Below are 18,917 nucleotides of genomic sequence, written 5' to 3' on the forward strand. Positions count from 1 at the left end.
CCATAAGCTCCTTGAAGTCTCACTGTGACACAAAGGGAGTCACTGCGGCCTCTTTGAATGGTCTCTAGGAGATGTGAGGCCGAGTGGAAGAAATGAAGTAGGACGTATTTATCTGCCCCATATGCAGATGATCACCGGGAGGTAGTTGTTGGAGAGGATGTGCAAAGTGAATTAAGCACATCAGACCCATAAGGGGCAGAGAAAAATGAAACTGTCAAGGGCAACGAAGCTCAGCTCCTAAAGACTAAAAATTTAACATACATTCAAACAAATCCCAGACAACACAAAATTATATGAATTCATCAGATGGTTATTTTCAACCTGTATTACATGTTCTCCTAATAAAGATTGAATTGTACTTCAATTTGTACATTACATGCTATGTATATTGCATATTTTTGGCAAATAACGTATTCATGAATTCACACACCTTATTCTATTTCATCATTCATTCACAACACACATTTCGGGCCTGGAGCGATAGCATAGTGGTTAAAGTCCTCACCTTGCACGCGCCAGGATCCCATATGGGCACCGGTTCTAATCCCTGCAGCCCCACTTCCCATCCAACTCCCTGTTTGTGGCTTGGGAAAGCAGTCGAGAAAGGCCCAAAGCCTTGGGACCCTGTACCCATGTGGGAGACCCAGAAGAGCTCCTGGCTCCTGACTGGCTCAACTCCAGCCATTGCGGCCACTTGGGAAGTGAATCAGACAGAAGATCTTCCTCTCTTTCTCTCCTCCTCTTTGTATAGCTGCCTTTCCAATAAAAATAATTAAATCCTTAAAAAAAAAAAACCCACACATTTCAGATTTTTTGTGATCATGCAGTAGTAAGTAGATTTTTAATTATTCAAATATGTACAACCTCTTATTTCCGGTGCTATTGTACTGCATTCAGACTTCGCCTTGCAAAAGTTAAAGGGTGAAGTAATGACGTTTGCCCCACAGTCCTCAATAGTGTTGATTTAGGTATATAATGTGCTTTAAAAGAACATATTCTGCAGTTCTTAGGATGCAGTGTTCTCTGTATTAGTGCTGATTTTTTTTTCACATTATATGAAAATCAGCTCTAAATGGATCAAGGACCTAAATCTACACCCAGAAACCATCAAACGATTAAAAGAAAACATAGGAAGCACACTCCAAGATATAAGAACAGGGAAAGACTTTATAGAAAAGACATCAAAAGCAAAGGCAATCAAAGCCAAAATGAACAAATAGGACTACATTAAACCAAAAAGCTTCTGTACAGCAAAGGAAACAAAGTGAAGAAGCAACCAACAGAATGGGAGAAAATTTTTCTACACTACACAAGTGATAGGGGACTAATATCCAGGATTTACAAGGAGCTTCAGAAACCCAGGGACAAAAAAAAAAAAGCCTGTTAAAAATGGTCAAAGGAAGTACAGATTTTTATAGTAAAAAAATATTCTAAGACAATTCTCTGGATTTGATTAATGATGTTTAACTTTAATTTTTTAACATTCTTTGTCCATGATGCTAGGATTATTCACACGGTGAGAGTTTTATTTTCTTGCTGTATTAAAACTTTCACTAGTTCATGTCTCTTTCAAACAGTGTTTGCCTTTGAAAACCTAGGTATAAAACTGACTGTGCCACGTCAGCTGTTTTTACTTTTCCCATCATTTACATTTAACATTCTGTTTTTCCATGAGATTCACTCAGCATTGACCTGCAGCATTTGTTCAGGCCTATGTCTAGTTCACTCTTCGGTTAGTGCCAAATATGGATCCAAATTAAAAATGAACAGATTTCACCAAGAGCAAATATGGCAACTCCGAGTTCTGTTCCCTTCCCACCGCTCTCTGCAAGGTGGTTTTCGTCTCTTGACTCTTAGAAGCAGCATCCAGTCTCACACTTATTCCTGAATGGATGGCTCACCAGATTCCACCTTGGTAAAAATTTCACCATCTTGTTGGCACTTTTAAGCAAAAGTTGAAAAATCAAATCAGTAGCTCTCCAAATGACTTTCAGCGGGATATTTGTATTGAATCTGCAGTCACCAAGATGGAATCACAATGTTTCACACAATTATCACCCAAGCTAAATCTCAATTTCCAGGGAGATATATATGCACTTTTGCATCCCCATGTCAATTACTATTCTTCTCTGGCCCTTCTGTAAGAACCAGTTACTCTGTTATAGATCTAGATCTGTGATTGCTTCCCATCCCCAAACTATCCAAGAATTTATTATGTCTTTGGCTCAACTGCAGATAAATGCCAGACCCTCTGCTTTTATTATAATTCTCTTTCATGATACAGCCTTGTAGGCATGGGAATTCCCTCTTCCACCTCCCCTTCCACACTCCCCATTTTCCCCCTACTATCTTTTCCCATCTTACTTCATAAGGGTTGAAAGAGGTCTCTTGATATCAAACACCATGTCTATCCAGAGCTGAATAACTCCTTTGGAATGGTGAAAGATACTCCAAGACTCTCTCTCATTAGGTTCCCCCATCTCCATCTATATTGTAAGAAATGGTTCTGTAAGATCGATGCCACTTTCCAATACCTACGCTATGCTACCAGAAGCCTCCAGAACTCATGAACACATGGAGAATCATTTAGTAGTTGCTTACGATATCATCCCCAGTTTAACACTGTAGTGCTTCTTTGATTCTTCTACAAAATTCAGCAGAACCTAACACATTTCCGGATACTTCATATATATTGATTGACATGTTCACCAAGTCCATGTGTTATGTGTGTTATGTTAGTCATGCTAGTCAACAAGTCACTTTAAGTAAGTGCTCATCCCCGATACTCAGAATGCAAATTAATAGAACTGTCATGTCAACTGAATGAATGAATAGAAGCACACATACTGATTTATGGGTTGCATAACTGACTCTAAGAACTTCTTCCTATTTCATTGGTGCAGTGGCCTGATAAATAGATCAACATAAAGATGAAAATGCCTGCAATTCAGGTCATAGGTGTCTTAAGAGATAATTATAAAAAATTTTGATTGTCAGTAAGACTATTTTGGCCAGCAAGTCATCAGAAACATGAGATTGAAACTTTTAAATCCATTTCATTTATTACTTTCTTAGATAAGTGATTCTAAGGGTATAATTTCTTTACTGTGCTATGCACCTTGCTTCCAAGTATGCTAGAATGTAAATTCTCAACCCAATCCGGAATTTACTGTATCAGACACTCTAACGATGGAGCCCAGTAATTGTAATCGGGCAGATTTTGATGCATGTTAACACTTGAGAACTATTGTCTCTGATAAATATCTTTCCATTTTTTCCCTAAGCTGCACATGGTCAGTCCGGTCTCTAACACAGCAAGTATTGAAGTATCCTACAGCAAATAGGGATTCAAGAACCCTGGCACTCTCATGGCTGACAAACTCTGAGCTGGAGGCACTGTTTTGTGCTGCCAGACAAATGCCAGAGACCTCAAAAAAGCTGCACTTAACTCAATTTTTAGTTCCAGAAGACATCTGGAGGATATTGAATTTAAGATGGAATTTTAGTATTAAAGAGCAAGCAGCAATTAGTCAATGGAAATTGAGTAAAACCACCCACACCAGACTAAAGGAATTGCAAAAACAACATGTTATGGCTAAAACCTTTCCTTGTGATCAAAAATTGCAAAACACAATGACCACGTTATTTTCCACTTTTACCTCTAGTCTAGCACACTGACTTAGCAATGCCTATTAACTATTTGAGTAACTTTTTATAACAGCAGCATTAGCATATGTCAACCTGCGGAATTGATATTGCTATATAAACCCTAAGGGATTGAAAGGTTGCATCTGAGAAGTATTCATTACTTGAATCTCAACCTGTTTATTCTAGTTTGTAAAAGGAATTACTTCTTCCACAACATGGAGCTCATTTATAGATGCAGGCATTTTAAACCTTGTCAAAGTAGAAAACGTATGGAATTGTTTAGAGTTATTACAGGTAAATATTAATAGTTTTAACATTTTCCCTCAATCTAGTATGTAATCCCACATAAGCCTAATTATTACCATGACTCCTGATTTAATAGAATATTATCCCTTGGTTGCCAGCTCTGGGATAAACTCCAGTCACTGCTGAGTACCAAGCCCAGGAACAGTGCCAGGCTAGAATCAGAAAGAATAAGTGTTGTTGGCATACCAAGTTATGACTGCACCTTTCAGAAACATTACTAAGATCTTGAAAGTCACATTTTCCATGTTTCTATTATAAATAAAAATAAAGTACACAGTCTGTATTTACTAATGGAAGTGAAATTGGAATAGCAAAAACGAAGGTGTATAATGTCAATAGTAAGAAGAAATACAGATCAACTTTACTAAAGTGTTAAGTGATCTGAAAGCTCAACAGTAGGAAAGCAAGATCTTTGTACTTGCATACTCAATGGGAATTGTAAATCATCTCCAAATATCATTGATCTTCTGTCTCAAACAGTGGACATAGGGAACTGAGCTTTTATCAGAAGTTCTACTCTACAGGATCAAGTCAACTTAATCCATTGCAATCCAAGGAGAATCTTAATGCCTTCCATTGACCAACATTTTCTAAATCCACTAATGGCATAGTCAAGGACTATGGATATTACAGTGATCTGTAAAGAAAGGTGCTGAGGGGATGGTGGAAGAGATATCATCTAAGTCAAGGACTACCTTACTAATATGAAAAGCTGTTTCAGGACAATTTTCAGAATTATAAAGTGTCTGGCCAATGTAGGCAGCAGTAAACATCTCTAGGGAGAAGGCTTCTGACTCCTCCCTATGGAGTAAAGAGTAGAATATGACAAGAGTGGAATACTGATTGTGTTCTGCGTTTATGCAGCAGGAAGTTTACAGCACAGGTCCAAGTGAAAGTGCTAGCAAAGACGTGCACTGAGAGCAGAAGGCATACACTAGTTGGGAAGACTTGCAAACGCAAAAATTAGCGTACTAAAGCTTGCCCTTTGCTGAATGGGGAGATACAAACACCCCACTCAAGTGCACCTTGCAGTTTTCATCACATTTGCAATTTTCAAATGTGTTAATGTGCTTTCTTAGGGATCCTAAGAAAAGACACTTTTCTTTTTAGTTTGTTTTTAATCTTTATTGATCAATGTTCAGGGGAAAGGAAGGCTCATGAAATTTTGGGTACCATCTCACTTTTGTTAATACAGTTTAAGATTGTGGTGGGAAATGAAACTAAGAAGAATCATTTACAGCATCAAGCATGAGCTATCATTGTCAAATAACACCCTAAGAATGCCCCAAGGGAGGGTATGTCACCCATCTAAACTTTGGAAATTTAAGGAAAAGAATTCTGCAAAAATCAACCAAGTGTACACTACTTTCTTGGGATTTCTTATGTCACATTAGTTGCCAATTTTAAAATAAAATAGACCTCAAATCAATGAAAATTAGACACTGCATAGCACTGGCAGTATTTGCCACAACTCTATAAACAACTGCCATGATCATTCGACAAGTGTTTATCACTTGCCTAACCTTTTGTATTCAACAGTCATAGGAGTCACAACAGTCCCTAGGACTGGGTTTAGGAGTGTCTACCTAGTAATCTGACTTAGACACACAAGTTGTTGTAAGGAACTTCTAGTCTCTATCCTATTTGGTGTACTAATGACCTCCAAGACACTTCCCCTAGACACCTCTTAATAGCTATACACACTGGAAAATCCATTTAGCTTACTCCAAAGGAATTACGTGGGCATGGAGACATTGCCTCTTACTTCTGTTATATAGATAGAACCATAAGGATGTCATCGGATGCTAATCAATGTTAATATCTGTGTAACCTAACTCCTCACTCCAGTTCTCTGAAATGCTTGACATAAACAATTAGCTTGAAATGGATTAGTCATCCTGAAAACTATATCTTGACATGTTTGTAGACATTCCCCTTAGCTTGTTTCTATTTAGAAAATTAAAATTCTTCTAAGATTAAATGCAGCATTGTTGGTCTTAAAATCATAAATATTTCCAAAATATATTGTGATTTGGTTTTATTGATCCAACCCCTTTATCATATGTGTTAACAGAATTAGCTATAAGTAAATAAACATGAAAATCTACAAAGGCATGGATCAAATCTCAAAGTCTCACAGGACTTGTCTTTACATTTCTATTTTTCTTTATAATAAAACTTTAGTCTCTGTAATGTTTCAGTTCCACATTCCTACATTCATATGATCTTCATCTTTCATCCTGAAAATATTGTAAAATACTTTTTTCATGCTACCTGTCATGTGGCAACACAGTAAAAAGCAAAGATAGTTCTAGTCTATCTATACACTATAATTCATTTTGCTCTAGTTAAATGGCATATTTATTTAGTTTAAAAAATACATACATTGTAAACAACTTAAGATTTTTAAATTTGTCTTGAGCACATACTATCTACATTGTCTAGAACTGCAATCCAAGAGGATAAAATACGTGTCTTACTCTTGATGAGTTTATAATACAGTGATAAATTCACAAGTAAAAAAGGACCGAAGGAAGCACAAGATCTCATCTAGCTAACATTAAATACTGTGTTAAATATTAAAGATTAAATATTATTAAATGCTCCTTCTGGGAGCATTTTTGATTATAAACCACCTTGGTTTTCCTCAAGGAAATCAGATAACAAGGCTATCTAGACGTCCAGAGTCAGGCGTGTTAGATAGGCAAGAGGTGTTTGGGGGTTTGTCCAAGATACAAATAGAGGGATGTCCATCATTCTGATACTTCCCTTGGTTGCACAGCGTGCACACACACACACACACACACACACACACACACACACACCTCTTACTGTCCCTCCCTCCAGACCTGATAAAAGCAGACAGACTTAAATGAAAACTATAATAACACATTGTCCTAATCTGTCTTCTAATGAGTTTGTGCATCTCACTTTGGGTATTGTTATCCCACATATAAGTGGTTCTGTTTGTTTAGCTTCACTGTAATTTTGAAAACTAATACAAAAAGTTTATTTGAATTGCATTGTATTGTTTATATTCACAAAAATGTTAGTGGCACTAACCAGAAATCCTTTTGCTACTTTTTCAATTATACCACTGTGTGAGACTATGCTGTGAACTAAATGAGACCATTATAGATAATATTAAGATGTAGTACAAGCTACAGCAAATGATTACAGTACATAAATAAGTTCCCACTTTTAAGTTCCACTGAGATATGCAAATAAATATTTTAGAAACATTTTAAAGTCATATTCATTGAGATTTTTAACTGTTTGCAATGTGGTTGCTCATATTTAGAAGTCCCTGAAAATAAGCAGTAATACCATTTAAGGTTTAAGCAATGTTGTCTTTTAAAGCAGAAATAAAATGTCAAAATAAACCCAAATGGATAAATCCTATCTTAATGGTGAACATATGTTTTTTGTCCCCAGCTTGTTAAACCCAGATGTTAATTACTGTGTTTGACATTGCATTGCTCTTTTCTCATTTTGAACAAGCGGAGATTACATTGCAGGGAGGATAAATGTCATATGTTTACTGTCAGTAAAACTAAGATTATTTTTCACAGTCTGGTAAAATGCTGATGACATTTCAGAACCAGAATTATGGAAGATTCTTGAGAAGTTCACTATTCCTCGTAGTGTCATCCACCCGTGTAGCTCTGATATGAATTTAGTGAGTTGAACTACATTACAGAATGGACATTCTGACAAGCGGCTTTACGAACAAGGCAATAAAATACAATTACTGTTAAACCTTGATTTAAGTCTCTCATGAGAATTCATTTTTTTAAGTCCATATTTTTACTGCACTTCAGTGTTTGAGAGCGATCTAGTTTATTGTTTTAACTCACTAAACCTAAATCTTATAGCCAATTATAGCTGTTTGGCTTACCAGTTAATAAATGAGAATTCAATGTGCTATTTTAAAGAAAAAAATTGATCTCTGTGTTATATGACATTACTTATGCTCTTTGCAAGTACTTTAACTCTCCAGTCTTTCACAATATAGAAAAATCACTTATGTTGACTGAAATATGAGTTGATCAGCTCAGGAAATCAATTAAAATTACAAATGACTTAAATTGGTACACAAACTAAACACTACACTTAATATTTGTATAAATTGGTGATAGATTTCCATGTAAAAGTGCTTTGAATTTTGCTTTGCATTTTATCTTAAAAACATACTGCTAGACATTAAAAATCCATCTCATGTTCATCAGAAAAACATTACTCTATCAAAGGGAAAAAATGTACTTCTTAGTATATTGCATAGCTTAATGCATTTATCAGAGCCATTGATTCCAAACACCAATACCTTGAGACTTTCCAGGAATTACTGATTCATCAAATCTTTAATGTTCTTTATAACAGGTATATTTCAAATAACTTAATTTTTATGGTGTAAGCATTACCCAATCAGCATGGCAGCCAGCCACTAACAGAGCTATATGACCACTTAAGTTTATGCTGGCTAAATATGCATTATGATGGTGCAGGAAGTGCTGATAGGAGTAGACAGTCAGGAATTTGATTCCAGAGTGATGGAAGTTATGGCACCATTTGGGATGTGCAAATCCAGATGCCTTGGATAGAGTCTCATCCTTGCTCCAACTTCTGCTGAAGACAGGAGCAAATGGTTCAAATCCTTGGGTCCCTGCTCAGAGATCTTGTTCAGGCTTTCCAAGTCCTAGCTGTTAGGGGGATGAACCAGCAGGTAGAAGATTTCTCTTTATTTTCTATCTCTTCCCTCTGTCACTGTACCAACTATATAAATAAGCTTTTTTAAAAAGACATCTACAGATACCAAGTGGAATATTGGATATATGTGTCTGGTTTAAGGACAAAGTTAGGCTATATATGAACATGTTGGAGTTGATGACAAATAGTGAAGTAACTGATTATCAAAAGCTTAAGAAGGAAAGAGGTTGAGGGAGAGAGAAATGCGTACCTCTTCGACCACATATGTACCAATTTTAAAGCTCAAAAAAGGAGATCAACAGATTGAAGAATCAAACACTAAAATCTAACACTTGGAATCAAAATGCGGGGTTGGGGGAGGTAATTCAACAAAGTAATGATGACTACAGAAAAAAAAAAACCGCTGGTGGTCACCAACAATTGAGAATTAAGCACCAGATTTGGCAAAAATGTATCACTGATGAATTTAACATTTTGATGGGAGTGTTAAAGCCCAAAACCCAATTACAATGAGAGAGCATCAAGGGAATGATCTGAAAAATAGAAATTAGGAAATGAAGCTTGCAGGATATTTGCACTGAAGATGAATGGAGGGGGGAGTTGTATGCAAAGAAATGTACATAATGGGTTTGTTTCAAATAGATTATCATTATATGCTGAAAAATGACTTGTTTTAAAAAGATGATGCAGATGTATACTAACATGTGAAGTCTGGCGTTGACTTTTCTGTACCCCTTCCACCTGATCTCTCCCTCCATTGATGCCACAATGTCTCCATCAAAAAGAAAGCAGTGTTTTTAAGAAACTAATAGTTGGCCTCTCGCCCACGTGTAGAATAAATGATGGTTTTAAATATGTTACAGTATAAGCACAAGGGGATAATTAGCTAGCTCTGACATTTCAGACTGTCACTGAAAATGTATGTGCCTGCTACCCATGATCATTAGAGAAGTCAAAATGTTTCCAAAATAGAATTGACCAGCTGTCAACAAGTCAAAGAAAGTTGGCTATCCTTTGACAAATCCTGCATGCCCTGCACTTTGATTTTAAACTTTCAAAATAAAAATCTGCTAGTGTCAGCTCCCTGAATATGGATCTACTTCTTAAAGGAAGACTTCTATTAAACAAGCTCATAAGAGATCAATATGTAGAGATGAAAATTCAAGAGCTGATATGTAAATAATATTTTTATTAAAAATAAATGTATTCAATATTTGAAGGGAATCCATTTGTTTTGATTCTTTAACAGAAATATTATGCTAGGCAGGACTGATTAAGTTACATTATATGCTCTTGATATTTAACTGGTTAGAATAATGAGTGTAATGAAAAATGTCACACTATAAACCTAGGGGCTGGGCAAATGGGTGGAAGGGAAAAGAGAGCATTAAGAAGTCGAGGATGTGAGAGATTACAATATTTGAAAAAAATCCAATTTAATAACGTTCAGCAGAAAGTACTAGGGGAGAAATGTTAAGAGGATGATGGGAAAATGAACAAGACTTAAGTTAAAACACAGACAGGGGACTAATATCCAAAGTCTATACAAAAAAAAGCTTCAAAAACTCAACAAGAGCAAAACCAACAACAAAGCTAAGAAATAGATGAAGGAAATGAGCAGGCATTTTTCTAAAGAAAAATTTCAAGTGTCTAATAGACATATGAAAAAAATGCTCAGGCTCTCTAACTATTTGGGAAATGCAGATAAAAGACAAATTGAGAATGTACATAACTCAAATGGCCTATTTACAGAAATGCACTAACAATTTCTAGGGAGGATGTGAAGGAACAAGGCACCCTGATGTATTGTTGGGAGTGTAGACTAATGCAGCTCCTATGGAAGTCACTCTGGAGAGTGCTCAGACAATTAGGAATTCATCTACCATCAGATCTGACTATCTCACTCCTGGGAAAAGATGCAAACGAAATAAAGTGAAATACAGATACAAGAAAGCAACCTGCAACGCTTTATAGCAGCACAATTTACAATAGTCAACACATGGAAACAATCTGAATGCCTGTCAACAGATGAGCAGATAAAGACACTGTGGTACATCTACTCTGGAGTACTATACAGCTGTAACAGGAACGAAATCCTACCATTTGCAACAAAATGGTCCTAACTGGAGACTATGGTGTGTAGTAAAAAAAAAATCCAGTCCCCAAAGGAAAAATATCATATGTATAGGAAAATACATAAAAGGCAGCCTTCCTGCCAAGTAAAAAATACATGCTTGATTATCTGTATCTATGCACCTGTATTATCATAGATTAGAAATATGAGAACTATTATGGAGACTGTCTTATCAGGAAGTAGATGCACATTGTACCATGTGTCTCTACTCCCAAAGAAAGGAAGGGCTTCTAATGAAACATTTAAATATACCTTTACAATGTGATACTAGATTGTCTACCTTTGCCTGTACCTACCATGCCATGATAATCTTCCATAGCAGAAAGCTAAACTTACAACAGTTATTAAGGGACTATAGTACTGTGATACTATAGGGGGAAATGACAGCAGAGGAAAATGGGAGGTTGGAGGAAGCAGAGAGGGAGGCACTTTCCCTATAGCTACAAAACTGTATCATGAGAAATAATCAAAAAAAAAAAAGAACAAAAAAAATAAATACAGCATTTTCATGATCTTTGTAAGTATTTGGTCTGTTTCCTGGAAGAATATGGAGCCACTGTCAAATTTTATAAAGGAATTAGATTTTCATATTCCAAGAACAATTTGACAACTGTATAGAGAAGTGATTGGATTAGAGAAGAGCAAGTTAAAAGTTGGTAATCCTTGCTTTAGTGATGCTGTCAAGTAGGGAGATAATGACTTGCCTGAAAGGAAAAAAAAAACCGAATAGATGAGCTTTTCGGGTGTATAATCCATTGGCCTCAGCTATTAATTCTATGTGATGGACAACAGCCTAGACACAAGACAAACAGCCAGTAGAGGTAAAATGGAAAGAAAAACAAATGCATTCATCAGTGCATCTTATTTTAATTATAATTAGACAGACAGGTAAGGGGCCAGTATGGTGGCTCACAGGCTAATCCTCCACCTGCAAGCACTGGTATGCCATATGAGTCCTAGTTCATGTCCAGTTGCTCCATTTCTGCCCCCAGTTGCCTGCTAATGGCCTGAGAAAGCAGCCAAGGATGTCTGAAGTCCACAGGCCACAACACCTACATAGGAAACCTGGAAGAAGCTACACGTTCCCAACTTTAGATCATCTCAGCTCCAGCTGTTGTGGTCCTTTGAGACCTGAACCAGGAGATGTAACACTGGCTTTCAAAAAAAAAAAAAAAAAAAAAAGAAAGAAAGAAAGAAATCTTGAAGAATATGCAAGGAAGAATATGCAAGTGAAACAACATAGAGGGTTGAGGTTTTGAAACAGAGGACTAAGGTTTAGAGAACAAATTTACAGTAAAGCCTAGATCTGTACACCATTTTGGATGCCCACAGTGACAGTATCAACCAGGGGGGAAAAAAAAGCATGTCAGAATAGAGCAAGAGACAGGCCTAAAAATAAGGAACAGCAGACCTCAAAACATATGCAAATACAGGAGCTGAAACAAAGTCTGGCAGAACAAATGGAAAAGACATTGTATCATAAAAGCAAATTAGAAAAAAAAAACATTTCACTGGAAATTAAACTAAAAAAAGATCATGGAAATCTACACTGGTATGGAAGGGAAAGGATATTATAAAAGTTAAGAAAGAAGAGCATATTCTGATTCTGACGACTTTAGCTGCACGTTGTCAATCACATGAGGACAAGTTGAATGCTTGTGTAGACAATGCTTCCCTAAGTTTGTTGGTGTGAAAGAAACAATAGCAAGATTTGGAAGGGACAGTAATAAACATGGCATGTGAGTAATACTGTGCACATGGTTTGTCCATAAATGATCACAGTTGACAATTTTTACATCTATAATATTTACAATTACATGGACAACAGCAAGCATTCTTATGTATAGATTATAATGTTATTTAAAATTTTTTTGTAGCATTCTTAAAGATTGCTGAGAAGCTAAGACTAGAATCTGAGGCAGAGATAAAGGGATCATCATTGGCTAGTGTGCTAGGGACTGCCATGACAAAGTATCACAAAATGGGTGACGTGAACATTGGCTTCCAGAACTGCCAAGAAAATGGATGTCTAAAGTCAGACCTTGGTGGCTGCAGGCTTGGTTCTGAGGAAAGCCAATTCCAGGTCTCACATTGGCATGGAAGTGTCCATCTCCTCTTCAGCTCTGTTAATATTGTCTATCAGTAACCGTCCAAATTCCCCCTTTCTGTGAGCAAATCCATCCTACTGGACTAGCAGCCCGCTCTCCCCCGTCATGACCTCATTCTAACCTGGTTAATTACATCTGTATGCAACCATGGCACCACGAACTGGGCTCAAGCCACCTATGTGATAGATACAGCTTGCTCCATTCCCAGTTTCAGCCTTCCCAGTCCAAGCTCTAGTAGGCATTTAGGGAATGGCCAGGAAGTAAAAGCTCTCTCATCCTCTGAATCTCAAGAAGCAAAGCTGCTGATAGAAGAGATCCTATTTCCACACATTCAGAGTTTCTAGGTTAGGATGTCAAGAGACTATGCAACTTCGAAGAGATGGAGAGACCAGAACTTCCGTCACCTTAACAGGAAGGACAGAGCCACGTGAGTTTGTAGACTTTACAACAGGAAAATTAAGAGATTCCACCTGCCTTATAGTTCATCTGAAGTGAAGACAGAGTTATCAACTGAGAAGCAGAGAAAGAAGTCCAAGTTTCCTCAGGAAGATCTGGGCGAGTTCTTGTGCAGAGCAGATTAAAGAGAGGACACTCAAATTGTGTGAGCAACTAATAGAACAGTGTCTGCCACAGAGAGGCAGAAGACAATGAACTATTCAGTGGTGCCCATCAGATAATCATGGAAGGCCTCAAAGAGATGGCTACCTTCAATGTATAATGGCTTCTAGGACATTTAGGATGACTGTATCAACATGACTAAGGAATATTCTCATTTACCAGTTATCCATTCATTTGGAGCTTACGTTCATAGTCAATTTTTATTGTTTTTATATATAACAAAATTATGCATCATTAGAATTTCTATTAGATCAGTTAATACGCTTTTTCTTCCAATAGGATGTGTTCTCGAAGAGAACACCTATTGCAACTTTCTGCCCTGAAGTCCCTCCTGCACGCCCAGGTCCCCTAGGCACCATTCACTGGGCATTCCTAGCATGGAATGTCACCCCTTGAGGAGTACTCAGTCGGCACCAGTGTCACACTAGGGGTATTTGCCCCAGCATTCACCTTTTCCAGAAAAAAATTTTGAGATTTATTCTGTGTTGTAAAGTTTTTTCAATGTAAACATGGTGATGAGCCTCCGAAGTAGAACACACTTGAACTTACAAGATTAGCTGGTCTGATTACTTTTTTTAAGCAAGATTGAAGAACTTACAGAAAAATAACTTCAACTTAGCAAACTCAATATTTATGGAGTATTTACCTAAGGAGCCCAAAGTATATCTGTTAAAATTATGTTAGATTATGTTTTCATGTAATGATGATGAAGAAATCCTATAATGTGTCTTATTTTTTCAGAGCGATTGTGTCCTTAATTTTTTCCTCTCTGAGCCTGTGCAACAAGCAGAGGAATCATCACTTGTGGACCTAGGTGAGTAAATTATGACTACATTCAGCAGTGCAAAAAATTTAACTATAATGTTTTCAATTTTCTAATTAAAATACCTTTTTTTAGGATTAAGAACTTTGTTTTTGTAACCATTTCCAGTTTTTAACTCGTTAGAATATGTCTAAGTTAAATTCAACCAAGAAGTTTGTCCACCACTATGTTTTGACTCTACTAAATCATTCCACTTGTGCATTGGGATAGAATTGCATGTCAAAGTTTTGTTTTCCCTGCGACCGTGTCTCACACATTACAGCACATCTTAGGAAGCATGAAAATACGTAACAAGTAATACTATCAATGAACCTTGAATTGAAAAACAATGATATTCAATCCTAAGGCTTCCCACTATCGGATGTGGGCAAACCCATCTGTGTCTTAACTGTTGGGCCCTTCACCCAGTCAGCATGTATTCTTTAGCTCCTTAATAGCATAATCCAAAAAAATTAATGCGGTCCTCATGTCAGATAACACTTTTATCACCACATTCAAAAATTTTTCACCCATCACCACCACACAGCTCTGGCACACAAAAGATAGGTTTCTGTCAAGGTAGAGGAATGTTAATATACGTAATGGAGTAGAACATGATAAAAGGCAACGATTGTCAGGGTTTAGTGCATGAGTTAACGAGCATGTTTAGATGCCACTGAATAATTACCAATGATCGCAAACACAACCTTTCCATCATTACCTCACATCACTACCTTCAATTTGATGTTAATTTAAAAGGGAATGTAAAGCTATACACTCTGCATAGCAGGGACTCACAAATTAATAGTCAAACGATTTGTTCTGGCAGGACCTGTATCAATTGACTGGTTTGAAATATGGGGCTCGGGTTGACAACATAAATTTTTAATAAGCTGGGATAATAAGGATTGAAGGAACTATTACTATTTAGAAGTAAATACTTTCGTGTATTTGCTTTTGAACTTTCGGCTGAATCAAAACGGTCGAGTGTCCTACATTAAGACTGTGCTTGGATTCCCAGATCAAATATTGAGGTGCCTGGGTTCATTCCTGGGTTAATTCCAAATTCTCGTTTCCATTCTAGGAAGATACAACATATCAAAGAGGTCTTACATTTAATTCTATCTTTTTTAAAGATTGACTTATTTTTATTCAAAAGGCAAATTCACAGAGAGAAGGAGAAAGATCTCTCATCCACTGGTCCACTCACGTAGCCACAATGGTTGGAACTGAGTCAGTCTGAAGCAAGGAGCTAGCAGCTTTTTCTGGGTCTCCCACACAGGTGTGGGTTCAAGGTTTTGGGCTGTCTGTTTCCCAGGCCACAAGAAGGGAGCTGGAAAGGAAGTGGAGCAGCCAGAACATGGGAAGCAATGTGCATATGGGATTTTGGCATGTGCGAAGCAAGGACTTTAGCCACTAGGCCCTTTTAATTCATTTTGTAGTAAGTTTAAAAAAAAAGAAAGAAACATCAACAGGCTTATGTTTAACTACATAGCCTAATTTTTCACCTCATCAGGAAAACTTAAAAGCAGATAATGAGTAAGACAAGTTAAACGTAACAATATATGGGCCCGGCGGGGTGGCGCAAGTGGTTAAGGTCCTCACCTTCACGCCCGGGATCCCATATGGGCGCCGGTTCTAATCCCGGCAGCCCCGCTTCCCTTCCAGCTCCCTGCCTGTGGCCCGGGAAAGCAGCAGAGGACGGCCCAAAGCTTTGGGACCCTGCACCAGCTCCTGGCTTCGGATCAGCCTAGCATCGACCGTTGTGCTCACTTGGGGAGTGAATCATCGGATGGAAGATCTTCCTCTCTGTCTCTCCTCTCTGTATATCCGCCTTTCCAATGAGAAAATAATAAAAAATAAATCTTTAAAAAAAAAAAGTAACAGCATATGAAGAGTCAGGTGCTTGGCCCTAATACTTAATGATGGTGCTGATGATGCCCAGTATCTAAGCTCCTGATTTCCATTTCCTGGCAAGGCACATCCTTGGAGAAAGCAGGTAATGCTACAAGTGCACGAGTCTCTGTCACCAAGTGGTAAGCCTTGGATTGTACCCTCAGCCCAGCTCTGATGGTTGCAGGGAACTACAGGGTGAACCACTGGATGGAATCTCTCTTAAAATGGAAAAAACACTCCACAAAACCTCAGGCATTTAATATCATTTCACCAAATGTATAAATGGAACATAATCTAAAGCCCATCAAGACTTACTGTGTGACCAAAACGGTAAGAAAAATGTTTAGTAAACGGCATCAGGATTTTATATATCAGACATAATATGCCAGTAACCACAGGTAAAACTTGAGATGTAAATAATGAAACCACATGTTATTTTTTTAACTAGAAAATAATAAACTTAAAAGGAATTGCTGTAGCTATGGCTCCAAATGTGGCACATAATACTATAGTATTGTTCAGAAAGACAAGAAAATGTATCAAGTATTTGCAATCCCTTACAGACAGAATTACTTTAGAAAATGCTGTGATTACCAAATAGAAAATGAGCAAAACATACATAAAGAAACCTATGGAAAGAATACGCAAGTGGCTCTCAGCTGAGGGGCAAGATACTCAACCTTGCTCAGAAGAGAAACACTAATTATGATACCTTCTTTTTTCTCATCTGATTGGCAAAAAAAAAATTAATTAACAAGCTTGGTTATAAATCAGCACACACTCTAGTCCACTGCTGGTGGTAATGCAAATTGGTACAGATCCATAAAAGGCAATTCGGGAGCATTTATCAATGTAGCAAATGCTAATCCCTTTGGCCAACAATTCAGCTGTTAGAATCTTGTTCTATGATATTTTTTGCACAGAATCGAAATGATGAATGTGAAAAGCTATTCATTAGAGCATAATTTGTAATAGCTGCAAAACTTACAAGTGACCTACCCATCCGTCAGTGGACGAGTTGAGTGAGTTATGATCTTTTCACAAAATGGAAACTTTGAGGGATCTCTGTATTATAGATGTGAAAATATTCCCAGGTTCTTTGTGCAGAATACCAAATATTTAATGCCCTCTGTGGAAAAGGGAAATGTAGGCATTTCATATTTTTACGCAGAGGAACGCTAGAGACATCAATCTCTGGATGTAAACATGGCAAACAGAATGGTGGGGAACTGAGTGGACAGAAGTTTAAAATGACAGGAAGACTTCTTTCTGTATATATTTGTAAACATTTTTCTATTTTAATCCAATCTTGTTAGCTCGTTTCTTGTTGCTATGACAAGAACCCTGAAGTAGACTATCATTATTATGAAATGTTTACTTAGCAAATAGTTTTGGACATTCAAGAGCACCTGATTCCATGGGTTCAGCTCTGGTGGAGCCCTCCTTGGCATTTAACATCATGAAAGATGCCCATGTGTGAAAAGGAAACCTGGGTGCGGCCAGGCTTGGGGTCTCAAGGACAATTTACAATATAGGTCTCATGAGATGCCCCCTAATCACTTTTGGAAGACATCGAAGTCTTTCTTCCAAGTTTCACATCATATCCCAGTACCACCACCCTGTGGATCAAACTCCCTGTCTATGCACCTTTGGAGGATAAACATCAGCCACACCATAGCACATATGAATAGATCTTAAACACAAAAATTCGCTTTTGAAATCATCTTTTTGATTTAATAAATTATTTTTATTGGAAAGGCAGATTTACAGAAAGATCTGTCTACCTGTTCACTCCAAGTAGCCACAACAGCAAGAGCCAAGCTGATTTCAAGCCAGGATCCAGGAGCTCCCTGTGGCTTTCCCCACACCCTCCCCATGAGGGTGAAATGTCCTAAGGCTTTGGGTCACCCACTGCCACTTTCTCAGGCCAAAAGCAGAGAGCTGGAAGTGGAACAGCCAGGACATGAGCCAGCAACCATATGGGATCCCAGCATGTTCAAGGTGAGGATTTAGCCTCTGAGACATGACACTGGACCCTAGTGAAATCATCTTCAAGATGGATAGTATTGACTTATTACAGAGCTATTTTTACAAAAGGTCTGTGGTAAAATATTACCTTCAGTCAGTTCAAGCAGCAATCCTATGCATTCTACCTTTACTATTTAAGCATTCAATCCTGAATTTATGCTAATTTCCTTCCTTTCAATTAACACTCCTGATTAAAGAGTCTATTAATAATCTTTCACTTTTTAATTCTAAGATAATATTCATACATCAGAAAGTCATCAGCAACTTTAGTACCTTCATACCAAACGTTTTTAGGATCAACTTAATGTCATTTATGCTCAAAGTCTTAGTGAGTCTAGCTATTTCAAATGATTTTTTATTATATTTATGTAACCTTTCTCAGTTGTAAGAATCATTCTTTCTGGTATTAATCATCTACACTATTAGCATTAAAATTTATATTACCTACATACTAGATTAAACTATTCTAATAAGCATGTTTATAAAAAGAAACATACTGCTCAGATGTGACTTTCAAACACGACAGGAAATCAGATATAGGGTTGACTTTCAGAACAATATGGAACCTAATGAGCTCTAAACTGAACACCGACAGAATCTTAGTTACTAAGAAATTTCTTTCCTCTAAATTCCCTCCGAGAATATACAGCCACAGCTCATGAAAGGAACT

General features: G+C 37.3%; 1 protein-coding gene across 2 annotated transcripts in view; it reads left to right on the forward strand.

Moving 5' to 3' along the window:
- PIK3C2G (phosphatidylinositol-4-phosphate 3-kinase catalytic subunit type 2 gamma) overlaps positions 1–18,917 on the forward strand; it is a 241,159-nt gene that overhangs the window by 197,589 nt on the left and 24,653 nt on the right. For both annotated transcript variants that reach the window (XM_040968303.1, XM_040968311.1), the window contains one exon: positions 14,263–14,335. In XM_040968303.1, coding sequence (XP_040824237.1) covers positions 14,263–14,335 — 73 coding nt within the window. The remainder of the gene's footprint in view (positions 1–14,262; positions 14,336–18,917) is intronic.

The sequence above is a fragment of the Ochotona curzoniae genome, unplaced genomic scaffold (genome assembly GCF_017591425.1).
Source record: "Ochotona curzoniae isolate NIBS_2020 unplaced genomic scaffold, NIBS_Ocur_1.0 contig_1482, whole genome shotgun sequence".
Classification (NCBI taxonomy): domain Eukaryota; kingdom Metazoa; phylum Chordata; class Mammalia; order Lagomorpha; family Ochotonidae; genus Ochotona; species Ochotona curzoniae.